At 37.1% G+C, this 16,449-nt stretch overlaps 2 protein-coding genes across 5 annotated transcripts in view; both read left to right on the forward strand.

The window, feature by feature from the left end:
- Positions 1–3,197, forward strand: part of zgc:111976 (uncharacterized protein LOC553663 homolog) — a 33,202-nt gene extending 30,005 nt beyond the window's left edge. For 3 of the 4 annotated variants that reach the window (XM_037756239.1, XM_037756237.1, XM_037756238.1), the window contains exons 10-18: positions 414–490; positions 569–631; positions 756–867; positions 973–1,097; positions 1,185–1,306; positions 1,512–1,710; positions 1,832–1,927; positions 2,363–2,465; positions 2,749–3,197. In XM_037756239.1, coding sequence (XP_037612167.1) covers positions 414–490; positions 569–631; positions 756–867; positions 973–1,097; positions 1,185–1,306; positions 1,512–1,710; positions 1,832–1,927; positions 2,363–2,465; positions 2,749–3,106 — 1,255 coding nt within the window. In that variant the 3' untranslated portion in view covers positions 3,107–3,197. The remainder of the gene's footprint in view (positions 1–413; positions 491–568; positions 632–755; positions 868–972; positions 1,098–1,184; positions 1,307–1,511; positions 1,711–1,831; positions 1,928–2,362; positions 2,466–2,748) is intronic. The other variant, XM_037756240.1, reaches the window with a different exon arrangement.
- Positions 3,198–6,676: 3,479 nt separating this feature from the next.
- Positions 6,677–16,449, forward strand: part of si:dkey-192l18.9 (F-box/LRR-repeat protein 7) — a 31,036-nt gene continuing 21,263 nt past the window's right edge. Inside the window, exons 1-2 of the mRNA XM_037757572.1 lie at positions 6,677–7,089; positions 13,027–13,116. Of these exons, the coding sequence (XP_037613500.1) occupies positions 7,053–7,089; positions 13,027–13,116 (127 nt within the window). The 5' untranslated portion in view covers positions 6,677–7,052. The remainder of the gene's footprint in view (positions 7,090–13,026; positions 13,117–16,449) is intronic.

A 16,449-nucleotide genomic window follows, 5' to 3' on the forward strand; every position in this document is an offset into this window, starting at 1 on the left:
GAGAACTTGATGCATGTTTTCATCATATGATGAGTAAATTAAAGATATTATATTTTGATTGATATTTGGATAAAATGGCAATTTAAAGACATCACTTTGAGCTCTGGGAAGTTATGATGTCACTACTTTTTGACATTTCATAAACTAAACGATTGATTGAGAAAATAGTCGGCAGATTAATTTTTTTTCATAAATTTTATTGAGAGTTTTTCCAATATGCAAAAACTAATCCCACCCACCAGAAAAACAAAACAAAAAGGCCAGAATATATCAAGTATATTACAATAGTGTTAGTAAATTGTACAAGCATACCAAAAAAGTTGAGCAAGTCCTACAGGTAATGCAACTAAATGTCATTATTCGGCAGATTAATAATGAAAATAAAATGTATTTGTTGTTTTTCCTGCTTTCAGGGAGCCAAAGGACTCTGACCCCCAAGTGGACATGATTAACAATGGCAGGATCGGGTGTCTGATAGCTGGAAGAGAAGGTACGTAACACCAAGAAGCAAAAACATAACATATGCATACATCTGTCTCTTAAATTAATATTTAATCTATCACTTTAGATTGCCCCCTGACGATCCAGTTCTATATCACCCCGACTGATGGGATGAAGACCTCAGATTTACGTAAGATGTCAAAGTGCCAAACAAATTACTTTATAGACCTGTTAAATGTTTGAATGCATGAGGCTCGTTCCTATATGCATGTAAAGTCTTAACAATTGTACCGAAAAACTTCTTATTTTTGAAGAAATGGCCAACACAGAGGCATTCATCCAGGCAGCCCATGTGACTGTAGGTGTCAGTTATGAAACCCACAACCTTCAGATGGCGTCTGTGATCCCACAGCTGGATCCCCAGGGGTGACGTGTTCTGTTTTAATCTCTCACTCAACAGGATACTACTCATTATACATCCCACAGTGAATGTGATGGTGTTTTATTTGGTAAAATTGTTTCCTGTGGCAGTCGTCCTGTGTTCCTGCCGTTTAGTGAGGCACCATGTGAAGCGCTGCCTGCCTGCTTTCTCCTCAAACTGCAGCCAGCAATACCAATGATGTTGTCTTTTGTAATCAAGCTCAGACAAATTACAGGTCCGTGTACAGATTACACCTTTTTTAAATGATCTATTTGAACGTAAAGCATCAGCCCCATCACATGCTCTCTGTGATATTTCATAGACATGGCCATACCAGATGTTGACCTGCAGTGGGCACCATTACCCAAGCTTCTGACGAGACGCTCACTGAGTGCAAACAGCCATGAGGAGACATCAGATGAGCAGGATACTATTTTTACAGTGGTATGTATGATCACCACACTGTTTGCCTTTATTTGTCTAGCTTTGCTGTCCTTGTTCCTAGCTTTTATTTTTCCCACACTTGGCCATTAAAGGTGATTCTGATTGTGTTAAGCTCAATGTGAAAGGTAACTGGGTTCATTTCAAGCTGAATTATTATGCAAGCATTGGATTTATGACAAAAGGAATCAATATGTTGTCTGTCCAGCCTCTTCCTGGTGGTGTGATGCACAGTTATGTCCTCCCCGGAGCTGCATGGGAGGTGGTTCCCCAGATAGGGACCGTAGTGGACAGTATTCCCTTCACCCACCCGGCCCACGTCCCAGCCCTGCTGGAGCTGCTCCGACATCAGAGCGCCATCAACACCCTGCTGAGGAGCTGCATCACTTCTGAGTGTGCAGGAACCGGTAGGGGACATTGTAATATCACGAAATTGGTTATATTGGGCAAGGTCATGATGCAAAGTTGGCAAGAAAAATTAAGACAATTTCATGAGTGAGTTATGTGATGGGTTTATTCTGCTAACAGGTTCGGTTTGTGACCTTCACTTCGAAGTCCTTCCCGAGTCTGAGACCAGCTTTTCTGTGACCTTCCACCGACCTGACACTGACTCGCTCGCTGTCTGTGAGCAGAATATTACTTTTATCTGAATAGTTTGGGTTTCATAAGCAGTGCCTGAAATGGGCTGGTCCACATGAGTATCCTTACTACTTATAACGTACCGCCACCTCCTGGTGAGTCGAGGTGTGCACCCCTAAACATCCACTCAACTGCTTCTCTGTGTAAACACATAGCCAGCTTAATGCTGAGAAAACTGCGCTGAAACTGCCCTTGGTATTCCTTCTCATTATCCCAATTTAATATGTAGGCCAACACATATTTTAAGTTGTCAAAATTTGTGCACAGTTTAATTTGTGTCATTAGCTATGTCATGCAACTGCTGAATTAGGGTACTGATTTTTGGTCCAATTCAGACACTGCTGATAAGGTGTATAATTTTTAGGTAATGGCAAATGGAAAGAGAAATCTCACTTGTTGTCTTTTTTGTGTTGGCCACAGTGCTGGTAAACGTACCTGATCCCCGTCAGATCATCTGCACTTTGTTCGGAGTAGGAACAGGGGATCCCTCTCTGAATGAATATCTTTCCACTGTCATGAAGAGGTATGGCTTCATAACTTATATCTACCTCTTATTTCTCTACAGTTTTCCACTCCAGCCCTCTTTACTATAGACCCGCTTTTGTCTTTGTTTTTAGAGGGGTACAGGGGGTCTTTAGGGGGAGATAGCAGGTCAACAGTAGATGTCACATAGAAGTGGTGTACATCATCTGAAAGCTGGGAACCTGAAGATTATTTGATTACATTTGTTACACCGATTTGGTGCTAAATTTAACAATTTTTTGCATTCTGCCCTCAACCTGACCTTTTCTAACGCTGTGTCTCAGGTTCATGTCCATTCCTGTGACCTTGACGACATTATACAGCAAGCTAGAGGAGGTCACCTCTGCTCCACTTTCTCCTGGCCACCCGGCCACCACAGAGGCCGAAAATGACCACTCAGCTCCCTCGAGGATTGTTGTGACCGACACCAACGGCGCCTTGACCGCGTCCTCCCAGAGTGCAGCTGTGCCAGAGGATGGCTTCAGCGTCTCTGGTTCGGCCTCCTATGCCATGTCTGTAGCCAAATCTGAGCTCCTTCCTGAAATAAACACGAGTCCTGCTGTCAACCCGTACATGTTCTCTCCTGTGGGTGTGTTTTCTCACTGGGTGACCAATGGCAGCCAACTGTCAGAGCTCATCTGAATCTGTACGCGTGTATACATGACGTGATGACAAAGTTTAGCCTTTTAAAATGTGTCATTTTTAGAATTAAATAAATGTTTCATAAAGCAAATGTTTCTTTACATGTAAAATCAGCATTACCATGAAACATGTCATGTGTACACATTGAGATGCTGTGAAACTGCAGCTGTTTGTTAATTCAGCTCTTGTGTGATCACATCCATCTCCTGCAAGCTGGGGCATTCCAGTGTGGCACAGATCGCTGCCTGTAAAGGTTTGAGGTTTGGCGTTTGACCTCCATCAGACAGCCGAGAGCCCGGTTGATTGGTACCATGTGAGCCAATCAAACATTGTTAACGTGCATTCATGATGGCTCGTAAGAGTAAAGTGTAGAGATTAACTCGCTACACATTAAAATAAGAAATGGCTCTGCTGGATGCATAAATTATATCAAAGTAGGGCTTAATTGTGACCATCATAAAAATTTTACAGACCACTTTTAAAAAATGTTCCCCCTTTAAAACTATTATTTTTGTACAATAAATTAAAGGCAGTTGGTATTAAAGTGTAGGAGTTCAATACCTTTGTGGAATTAAACTCCTCGGTCTGAATTATCTTACTTATCCTGGGACAGCTACCAATATAGTACACATACTTTATCAGACATACTTTGCCATGTAAAGTGGAGAAGCAACACATGCGTCATAAAGCTCCCATAATGCAAAAATAGCTGTTTTCACTTTTATATCAATATTTTTATTGAATCTTTTTCCACTTTTATGCAAACATTCATGCACAAAACGTAACAAACACGGGACATCTGGCATCCCGGTACGTGCTCATATACCTTTTACATTCTATCCCACATATGCACAGACATAACTATTGTGCTCGTAAAAATAACGTATAACTAGTATAAATAAATAAATGAATAATATTAATCCAAATTCGAAAAATGGATCAGAAGAAAAAAAAAAATTTAAATAAATAAAAATCTCTAAATATTTAAAAAAAAAAAAAAAAAAAAACATATTACATATAGAAATAAAAATAATAATGAACTTTAAAATTAAAAAACAAAGTGCAATATGTGTAGTCTCCTTGAGTTTGTCCCTGGACATTAGCTAGCTTATAACTTGCACTATTCCCTTTATATCTTGAATTTTCTTACAGTGTTACAAGTGTTTTTGCTCTTTGTGCAGAGTTTAATTTGTGCCAGACTCCATTCAAAAATCTTCAAATTGTGAGGATATGTGCTGATATGGAGCTGAAAGCAGCATTTGACTTTAAATTGCCTACTTTTTAAAGATGTGCAGCGTTTACATTCTTCATGTAAAATAAAGAGTGACATCTGGTGGTCATATTTTAAACACTTTAAAAAAAAACTTTAACTTTTTACCCATGCACATTTTCTCCAGAAATGGTCTGTCTAGCTTCAGTTAAAGATATTTTACACCGTGCAATAATGAAAGAAATTTGACCCTTGACCTTTTATGAATACACTTGAGATAAAACTAGTGTAGTTACATTAACCTCTGTGTCTAATTATAGAATATAAGTCAGTATATATGGAGGATGGAACCTGCCAAAGTAAAAAATAAGTAAATAAATGACTTGATAAATTAATAAATATGTCATTAAATGTAGCAAAAATAATAAATGTAGCCATTCATTTATTGATAAAATGTGACATAAATGGACACTTCTGTTTTAATTTGCTTCTTTATTTATTTATATTTGTATTAATTCCTTTATTTATTTACTCTTTTGTTAAATTTTCCCTTTATTTATGTATTTATTTTATATTATCTTTTTAATTATTTTGTTGCATTTATTATTTATTTATTTTTGCATTTATTTTTGATTTATTTTTAAATGTATGTATTTATTTTTTATTTATTTATTTTTGCTATACTTAATGACATATTTATTTATTTATTGAGTTTTATTTTTATTTATTTATTTTATTTTATTTTGGCAGGTGCCGTCCTCCATAAGCATAGCCCAAAATACCATGTTATCCTCAGCAGATCTGTGGGCTGTGTGCATTTAGAAAGGAATTTCAGCATGTATGTAGAATATTAAGTCACCTGTCAACAGCAGACAACTGGTTTTGTCCTGCGACTTTACTTCTGGATATCCAGTGACCTGTACGGCTGCTATTCATAGACACATTCCCACATGTGTGGTTAAACCATTCTCTTCTTTCAGCACGACTTTATCCTCAGAATATTCAGAGATTAGGAGTCCGCTGTTCTGATTGGTTGAATCTCTTAAAGTCACACCTGTGATGACATAATACTACTTAAATATCAATGAGGTACATAAAGTAAAAATGGGATTGTGACTGCTGCTTCCATTATGTCATCTATAGACTATGATTGTGTTATTCCAGTGGTTGAAAGTAACTAAGTACATTTACTCAAGTACTATACTTAAGTACAATTTTGAGTACTTGTACTTGAATATTTCTGCTACTTTATACTTCTACTTCACTACACTTCAGAAGCAAATATTGTACTTTTTACTTCACTATATTTATTTGATAACTTTAGTTACTTTAAAGATTTTAGTACTTTTACTGAAGTAATTGAATTCAGGACTTTTACTTGTAACTGAGTAGCATATTTCCAGAGGTGGAATGTAACTAGTAACATTCACTCAAGTACTGTACTTAAGTATAATTTTGACACACCATTTTGTGCTATTTTATACTTCATACTCCTTTACTTACCTTTTGCATTAAAAAACATATACGCTCATGTGATATGCAGTGCTAAACTAATCTAACTAGTATTACCAAAAGTATCTAAACGTGGCTCTACCTTGACAAAATACAACATTAAAATAGTCTTACAAGTACTTGTTAATAAAACAGAATAGTATATTCTATATTTACAATGAGTATTTTTATGTTTCATACTTTAAGTAGGTTACATTTTGGTGGTAATACTTCTGTGCTTTTACTTAAGTAACATTTTTAATTCAGAACTTTTACTTGTAGTGGAGTATTTTTAGACTATAATATTTGTATTTTTACTTAAGTAAAGGATCTGAGTACTTCTTCTACTTCTTCCATGCCTATTTTTACACTTGTAGTATTGCTACTTTTTACTGAAGTAAAAGCTCTGAGCTCTTCCATGACTGTGAAGTACATTTTGCTGATAATACTTCTTTACTTTTACTTAAGTAACATTTTGAATGCAGGACTTTGTAGGTTATTTTTAGACTATAGTATTTCTACTTTTACTGCAGTAAAAGCTCTGAGTACTTCTTCTAAGACTGTGAATACTTTAAGTACATTTTGCTGATAATATTCTATACTTTTACTTGTAGTGGAGTATTTTTAGATGATAGTATTTCTACTTTTACTGAAGTAAAGGATCTGAGTACTTCTCCCACCAATGCCTATTTCTACACTTGTAGTATTTCTACTTTCACTTCAGTAAAAGTAGAAATGCAGTAAAAGTAGAGAGTACTTCTTCTTCCTCTCTACAGTGTGAGTCCCAGACAGTGTGTCGTGGTCTTATCTCTCTCTTTAAATATCCACATCTCTCCTCCTCTCTGGTCTGCGGTCTCTTTAAATCCAGATCCAGATCCAGATCCAGAGGAGGAGAGAGAGCTGAGCCTGGCTGCTCTGTGAGCTGTGATTGCCTTCACAAAGCCTGATAAACAGCTGCTTACCATTTAGACCACTTCTGCAAAGTTTCCCTCGGAGTTGTGTGTATATGTAGATGCAGACAGCTCTTTGTGTCTGTGGATGTTCAGATGTAGAGAAAGTCTGCTGCACCGCTGGAAGGAGTCTGGACTTTGCGTAATGCTGAGGCTCCAACATCTGGATTAACTATTTGGAGTCTAGCAGGGCCTGCACAAAGACTGTCTAGTCTCTCTTTATCTCTTTTCTTCTCCGGGATTTAACTCCTTTTGATACACCGAGGTTTGCTGTGTAGATTATGTATTCTTTAAGATGGGAGCGAACAATGGAAAACTGTATGGAAGCGAGGGTAAGTGATTTAATTACACCACTTTAACACATGTTTTATTTGAGACGAATGTCTTTTTACGATCAAACTGTACTACAAAGGTTTCTATGTTACAGAGATCCCTTAAAACAGAAAACAATGTGCGGTTTCTTGGGTCTGTAGCGTTCCTTCAGTTTGTCCCTATAGACATTAGACAGCTAGCTGAACACCAAGCTACAAGTAGCTTAAAAACTACCTAAAAACTATCTAAAAACTATCTAAAACTATCTAATACTAGCTAAAAACTACCTAAAAACTACCTAAAAACTATCTAAAACTATCTAATACTAGCTAAAAACTACCTAAAAACTATATAAAACTATCTTAAACTAGCTAAAACTATCTAATACTATCTTAAACTATCTAATACTATCTTAAACTAGCTAAAAACTATATAAAACTATCTTAAACTATCTATAAACTATCTATAAACTATCTAAAACTATCTATAAACCATCAATAAACTATCTAAAACTAGCTTAAACTATCTAAAAGTAGCTTAAAGCTAGCCAAACCTAGTTTAAACTATCTATAACTATCTTAAACTATTTAAAACTATATAAAAACTGCCTTAAACCTAGTTTAAACTATCTAAAACTAGTTTAAACTATCTAAAACTAGCTTAAAGCTATCTAAACCTAGTTTTAACTATCTAAAACTATCTAAAAACTACCTTTAACTATCTAAACCTAGTTTAAACTATCTAAAACTATCTATAAACCATCTATAAACTATCTAAAAACTACCTTAAACTATCTAAACCTACCTTAAACTATCTAAAACTATATAAAAACTGCCTTAAACTATCTAAAAACTACCTTAAACCTAGTTTAAACTATCTAAACCTAGCTTAAACTATCTAAAACTATCTAAAAACTACCTTAAACTATCTAAAACTATCTAAAAACTGCCTTAAACTATCTAAACATAGTTTAAACTATCTAAAACTATCTATAAACCATCTATAAACTATCTAAAAACTACCTTAAACTATCTAAACCTAGCTTAAACTATCTAAAACTAGCTAAACCTAGTTTTAACTATCTAAAAACTACCTTTAACTATCTAAACCTACCTTAAACTATCTAAAACTATCTAAAAACTACCTTTAACTATCTCAACCTAGTTTAAACTATCTAAAACTATCTATAAACCATCTATAAACTATCTAAAAACTACCTTAAACTATCTAAACCTACCTTAAACTATCTAAAACTATCTATAAACCATCTATAAACTATCTAAAAACTACCTTTAACTATCTCAACCTAGCTTAAACTATCTAAACTAGCTAAAAACTACCTTAAACTATCTAAAGCTATCTTAAAACTAGCTAGCATTATTCTCTCTATATCTTTAATGTTTAATGTTTACAGTTTGTGTTGAGATGAACGTGAGCCAGACTCCATTCAAAATCTTCAAATTATGAGGATATGTGCTGATATGGAGTGAAAGCAATGTTTGACTTTAAATTGCCTACTTTTTATACTTTTTTAAAGATGTGCAATGTTTATATTATTCATTTAAGACACCGAGTGACATCTGGTGGTCATATTTTAAACACTTATAATACAGTATAACATTGGAAGTTTAAACACAAGCCACTTCCTGCAACTTCTCTAGAATTTGTACCCACATTTTCTCCAAAAAAAAAACACTTTTATTGTCTGTTTAGCTTCAGTTAAAGGCATTTTACATTGTGCTATAATACAAAAATGGGAGGTAACATGTCTCATAACTTGCGTAGGTGTTATTTGACAGTAGCAAAGGTGGTATTTTACACCAGTAACACTGTCAGTTTAAATCACCTCACATAATCAGTCAAAACCAGCTGACTTGGCCGGGCAGCCAGTTCATCAGACAACACCAAGTAGCCTAATGTATGGATCTTTTTTAAAAGAGTGCAGGTTTAGTGGAGGTGGGTCAAAGGACGCAAGTGTTTGGGCATGTGTGGGCACTTAGTCACCCTTATCTTGATAAGAGCCAATTCCAGAGATTTTTGTCCACAATCCCTTAACCCATCTGTTGTTTGATTTGGCAGCCAATTCCTGCATATTGGTCAATGCCTTATGATCCTTATGTAAACAAAAATATGTAGGAGACACCATGAAAAGCGAAAAATAGCTATGTTAATGAAAAAATGTTCTATGGAAACAGCTCCTCTTTAGATGGTTTCTTACAGTAGGTAAAGTATTTCTACAAAGTTAGACTAATATTTTAGTTTTAATAAGTATTTTTGACCTTGACCTATGCCCTTTTCCCAGCAGCCATTTTGACAAATCATTGCAGGGTAAACACAGGTGTAATTAATAACATTAATTATGACCCTGTTCCATTTAGGTGGGCCAGGTATTGTGCATGCAGGACCATAATTAATTTGATCAATTACACCTGTGTTTACCCTGCAATTACATGTCTGCTGTGAAAATGGCCTATTGTTATGAGATTCTGGTCATAATAAAAATACAAATTTGGTCCCTCCGGCACAGATTTCCTCTAATGAAAATACTGCAAGCAGAGACATTCACTGTCCATCTCATCAGCTATCAGATATACTCAGAAAATTGTTTCACCCAACTGGAATGCAGCTTAAATCTGGGAAAACAATATTTTTTTTGTGATACTATGATAACCTAAATCCATATCTGCAGACTCTCATAAACCACAATATTGGTAAAATATCCAAACATGGCATTAATGAGCTCAGCAGGACAGTCCGACTCACCTCCAATGCTGTAGGCACTTCATTGAGTTTGTACCACGGATATTAGCCTTCGTATTAGCCTCCTACCTCCTTCCTCCCCCGCTGTCCTCTTCATCTAATCTTCAACATTACTTCTCCGACTCCACCAAACACATTATTTCTGTCTCCAGAGCAGAAATGTTTGTATAAATAACATTCCAGTGAGCTCTCTTCCTAAGTCAATAACTGCTTAGAAAAGATTGGAAGTCCTGATGTTAAAAATAACAAGTGGACCGGCTCCACCCAGGAATCCAGCCTGTTCAGGTTCAGGTATACATGAACAGATCCGACCACAGATTTGAGTCTTCCTTCAGCTGAATTTGCAACATACCAGTTTTTAAATTTAACAGGCATTACTCAGATGGGAAATATGTGATGTAAGCTATGCAGATGTAGAAGTAGAAGGTCTCATTCTCTCTTTCATTGCAGCATGAAACACAGGCATATACACTCCAAACTCAGTATAAATACTAATGTAGACTTGTGCTTTTTGTTGATTTAATATCCTCCATTTAAAACCGCCAAGCATTGATTGGATTGAGTGAAAACATCCCTTTTATTATTCACCATCATCTGGTTTAAGTGATACATGGAAACAGTTTGAAGCAGGCCTATAGCAAGAAAACTAACATTACTGTAAGTGCTTTAATAAATATTCTTACGAATAATTTTGCAGATAAAAGTGACTTCAAATGTAAGCATTGGTCATCAGATATGGAGTATTTCAGGGGTTACATAGCGGTCAATGCACATTTCATGATACCACATCATGACTGTTTTATATCTCAATACTCACAGATGTTAGCCAGGAAAAACAAACCCATTGCACCTTAAAGTTATTAGTTAGTTCAATACTGGTTGTTGTGGTGACGTTGGAATGTAAACGGCCAAACAAAAAACAAATGAATGTTGTTTTCAGGGCTGCAACTAACAATTATTGTCATTATCAATTATTCAGCTGATAAAGTGACTAATCATTTTGTCTATAAAAGTCAGAAAATAGTGAAAAATGTCCTTCAGAACCCAAGGCCACGTCTTTAAATGTCTTGTTTTGTTTGATCAACAGTCCAAAAACCCAAAGATATTTAGTTTACAATCGTAGCAGATGAAAGGAAACCAGTAAATACTGACGTTGGAGAAGCTGGAACAAGAGAATATTGGCATTTAACCACACAAAACAATTAATCGAATATCAAAATAGTTGACGATTCACTTTCTGTCGATCGATTAATCAATTAATCAACGAATCATTGCAGGTTAATTTGTTTTAATAAAGAAGTCAGTCAATAATTCGCTTTTTTTCTAACAAGCCAGTATAAATACAGTTGAGAATGGCAGACTCCGCCACTAACAATGACAACTACTGTATAATGAAGTAATCACAGAATGCAAATGCTGACAATTAAATCGCTGACAATTAAATTGATCAAATATGGGATTGATTTCATGATAATCTTAAGGATTATAACTTCAATATTCACATTATTACACGTTTATTCAAAGTAGGGGCGTTGTGATATACCGGTATTGACGATAACCGTGATATTTAAGAATGAAATGTTGATATCATGTTAATAATACACATAATATGATGATGGTATTATTGTGTAAATAATCCAGCACCTCATAGTTATGGTCTCAGACTCTCTCCAGATACATACACTTGTCATTCATTTGCCAAAATAGAGACAAAATGCACAATAAGCAAAGTTTAAGATGTATTTCACTGATAGTAATACTTTTTTTTTCAATTTTCTTTAGATATTGTTATCGAGAATGCTTTTGCCTCGATAATCGTGCAGTGAAAATCTGACATTGTGACAGCCCTTAGTCACAAAAGAAGATAATGCAATGTATTTATCAGCATCTTTACAATGTCAAAGACCAGCTTCTTAGTTACAGATGCAGAATTCTGCAGTCCGTCTTTCCACATCTGTTTTCAAGTGTGATCCCAAAATTAATCACACGCTGGTCACAACTATGCTGCAACCCTCCACCAACACATTATATAAGCAGACGACAGGAAGCAGGAGCTTTTCTACAAAGTTGTTTTTCCATGAAAGACAGAAAACAAATCGGACTCGCACAGAACAGAATCACGTAACCAGCTAACTATTAAGATATCGCGTTTAGCCCTGTGCTTTCTGCTCTGCTTAGATATTAGAAAAGTGGACATCTGCAAACGCCTCACGAACTTCTGAGTCATTTCTGGGGACTGAAGGAGCTGTAGCAGATGTGCCGGCCCAGTGATGTCACCACAAAATGTCACACCATATGAGCTGCGTTGGTTTCAAAAGATTTCATACGTATCGGTGTGATTGTCTTCCGTGCGGCTGAACATGGATTCATAGGTTGCATTTGTTTCCTCTTTACACAAGCGACTTTCATATTTAGTGCTTATTTCGGGAACTGTCTTGTCTGTTTAGGTGGCTGCACTTGATGTGCATGTGGGTGTGACTGGGAATACCTCTTCGTGCTGGGTGAAAGGCGCATACTTAGTCTCAGGAAAGCCACAAAGCTGCATTTATGATCCGACAGAGGACTGAAATGGCATAAACAACTACTCCACAAGCAGCCTGCAGTCGCCTGTTGTACTGCGGCAGCAGAGGCACACATACAAAGAATATCTCTGGTGTCACTGTATAAAAATCTGAATCCAACAACACAAGGATCGCTCATAAATCAAGAGTTGTAAATGAAACATAATAAAAACCACTTTCATGTGGCAGTTGTACAGATCAGAAGTTCGCCGCTGATGATACAGTTTATCGTAATCACTCATTACAGAGAGTGGTCGCTCATATCTTGAGTGTTTCCTCACTCACTGAGAGGGATATCAGGAGACTTTATTCTTCTTCCAAATGTCAAAAAACAGACTTTGTGCATGTGCCAAGCCTAACCATTCATCCAAAAGTGAGGAGCATAAAAGTCAAGAAAGCAGAGAGCGATGGGCTTTATGTTTTTTCTTTACACTTCATACCTCCTTACCGTATTAAATACAACACGAAACACCTTATCTATGACAGGAATTAAGCTTAAAAAGTGGTTTCTCTCAACTGAAAAAATTCTTCAAAGGCTATGCGGTAAAAAACAATAAATCATAAGTGCAGTTTGTCATGTTAAAGTTTCTATAAAGTGTCCCAGCAGTTGTGTTTTTCTTCCCATTTCCCCTGCAGGTAAAGGCAGCTCAAGCATCTCTTCTGACATAAGTTCGAGCACAGATCACACACCAACCAAAGCTCCAAAGAATGTGGCTACCACTGAAGGTAAGGCATCTGGTGCTCATTAACCAAACTCCCCTCCCTTCTCCTCCTCCTCCTCCTCCTCCTCTCTTTTCTCCTCATCCACTCTCTGTACTGCCTATTTTTGGAGAGAAACCTGCTTGTTCCTGGGATAACCCTAAACTGAAAACAAACTCACCGCTCCCATCAGAAACCAAAGGCATTTCTTGGGCTTTGTTTGAGAACAAGAAGAAGAAAAAAAAAACCCACTTCTTGCTTCTCATTGTGGAAGAATGCTTATCTAAACTGTGGTCGTATCAGGCTCACAGCGCTGCCAGAGAGGGAGGTACGTGTGCTCGAGAGAGAGAGGGATTTAGCTGGAGAAGGTGTGGGGAGTGAAAATGGGAAAAGAGAGCTTCACCTTCTGTTGTTACTCCTCTCCATGCAGCTCTCTGGCTCCCTCTCGCCTCCTGCCTATCCAGGCAATCTTCCAAACCTCTGGCACGACGACTGTAGGGAACCGCTCCTCTTTGTCAGGAGTGAATGTGTGTTACGAATGTAAACTGTGTGCTCAGAGTAATGGTTCAGAAATACTTTACAGCTGACGGACGCCTTTTGAAGCCTCCTGTCAGCACCGTCTGAGACATTTTTAACAATCTGTCTGTCAAAGCAGACGTGTTTTTTTTATTTTTAAAAGAACAGAACAAAATATCTCAGTAATAGCTTTAAATGTACTGCAGTGCCAGGTGCTTTATGTCTTGTAAACACCTTGAATATGAGCTTGTGCTCTCTAGGAAATCATAGTTTGTTATGAAACACATTTGTATATTTATTAAAGATTTCAGACCACATGGTCTCTCAACCAAATAGTCTTTTAATGAATGCATTTATTTTTTTATTATAAACTTGCGTGCCAAGCAAAATCCTGAGCAAAACCTATCCACAAGCTTAACCATAATCATTTTACATAATGTTAACTCAAAAAATATGTTTATGAATGGGCCCTTGTTTCTTTGTTTGTTGTTTTTTGTTGGATTGTTTACAAGAAAATTCCATATTTATTTGAGACAAATGCATACTTGTAAAAAAATTACAATCTTTCAAGTACAAACATTTGTAATTATGGTACTTATGGGGCGGCTGTGGCTCAGGAGTTAGATCGGGTCGTCCACTAATCGGATGATCGGCAGTTCGATCCCCTGATCCTCCAGTCTGCATGTCGAAGTGTTGTTGGGTAAGACACTGAACCCCAAATTACTACTGAAGGCTGTGCCATTGATGTGTGAATGGGCATTTAGATTAGATTCTGATGGGCAGGTTGGCACCTTGTATGGCAGCCTCTGCCATCAGTGTGTGAATGGGCGAATGCTGACATGCAGTGTAAAGCGCTTTGAGTGGTCAGAAGGCCAGAGAGACGATATATGAATGCAAGTCCATTTGCCATATCACTGCAAGTATATACTCTACATTTAAACCTGACTTAATTTCAATTTTGACCACTTAGAGGGAAAGCAACAAGCTGAAATATTAGCTTATAAAGTTAATGTGTTTGTAAACTTATGTTTTCAAATTGTCCGTCCGTCTCATGAACGTGATATCTCAGGAATGCCTGGAGGGAATTTCTTCAAATTTGTCACAAATGTCGACATGGACTCAAGGATGAACTGATTCGATTTTGGTGGTCATAGGTCATTGGTCAAGGTCACTGTAACCTCACAAAACATGTTTGGTTAAATGGTTAATAGTAGAAAATAATGTAGTGATGACATTTTGGTCAGACATGGCTGTAAACTGCTACTTGACTGGTTGGCAGAGGCATACAACCACGAGGATGTGATTCTAGTTAGCTCTGTTTTAGTCTCCACCAGATAATGAAGTAAATATCTGGCTCTTTAGTTGCTAATTGCTCCACTATGTTCATCAGCTAGTTGCTAACTTTGTCCGTCTACTGTTTGGTGCTGAGCAGGTAGCATACAGTAGGTTTATCAGAGCTTCTGATAAAGATGAGAGTGAATCAAAACAATAAAGTTGAAGCCTTTAAAACATAAAAATTGAATCCATTGTTTATGTAAAATATTTATTAGTGCAGCTTTAAGCATTTCAGTACAGCAGACTAATACACATTGGCTTTATATCAGTAAAATGACACTACATAGCATCTTACAGCTCATTTATAGCTACCTCACAGTACTTTACAGGTTTTGGGAGTGTGTTCAACTTCCACTGCAGGAAACGTTGACGCAGTATGAGTCAGACAGTGAACATGAGATCTCAGAACCCGGAGAAGAAGTCATTGATTTTGATCGTAAACCTTATCAAACTCTACCACAGATACATTATGGTCTCTCTCTTTGTGCCGTGGTCTCTTTCTCTGAGTTGACCAGTGACTCACCGACTCTTTTGCACGCTCGTACGCTTATACACTCCCCCCGTTCCTCCTGTGCATTGTCATCACCAATCTTAAATTTGCTCTGGCATGATGAATGTAGTATTCTTGTGGTTTCAGAGCTTCCCACAAGAAAACAAATAGCAGCTACAGCCTGTGTTTGTAGCTGTCACTCGGCTGAAGATTTCACAGTGTTTCTCTGAGAGAACAAAGCGCCGGGCTGACTCCTCACGAGACATCAGATGGGCTTTTGGTTTCACGCAAGATGTGTGTCAATTAGTTTGTTTTAGTGAGGTTAATTCACTGATTAACCTCACTGTATAGAGAGCGAGATGTACCGGACTGTTCTCCAGTGGGTGTACATTAGGACGAGGCAGATTACTCATTTGATTTCTCTGGAAAATGCTGACTCACTTGGATCTGTCCATTGAGGAGCTGCTGGAAGTGCACCCGGAGTATTTTGGGGAAATTGATAATTGTCCTGAATTAACTTGGAGAACAACCTGTGCTGATAGTAATATATATACATAGAGTATAGACCATGACCAGTGGCTTGCCTACCATAATTTCCCTCCTGTGTTATGACTGAAATTGTTATTTTTTTCCTCCATGCTAAGTGGGAGTAATTACATGGTCTGGAACCGCCACGGCCACAGTCAAATCCCCCCTCCTTAAAAAGACACACATATATGCATACACCACGTTCACACACACACACACACACAGTGGCAGATTACACAGTCCTTGCCCACCTCGTCCTGTGGTCCACTAAACTAATCAGGAAGCAGTCTGGGCTGCTTCCCCACCACACACTGGGAGCATTTATATTAGGGTCATGCTGCAGTAATGCCACTGCTGCATTAATAGAGTTAGTTAGTTCTGGTAACACGTGCACAAAAGAAAAAAAACATGAAGTTATAACATTATATATACATCTAATAAATTGTGCAGAATAAATAAATAAATGCTATAAGCCAATAGTTTAACCCCAT

Source organism: Sebastes umbrosus, chromosome 21, assembly GCF_015220745.1.
Source record: "Sebastes umbrosus isolate fSebUmb1 chromosome 21, fSebUmb1.pri, whole genome shotgun sequence".
Lineage (NCBI taxonomy): Eukaryota > Metazoa > Chordata > Actinopteri > Perciformes > Sebastidae > Sebastes > Sebastes umbrosus.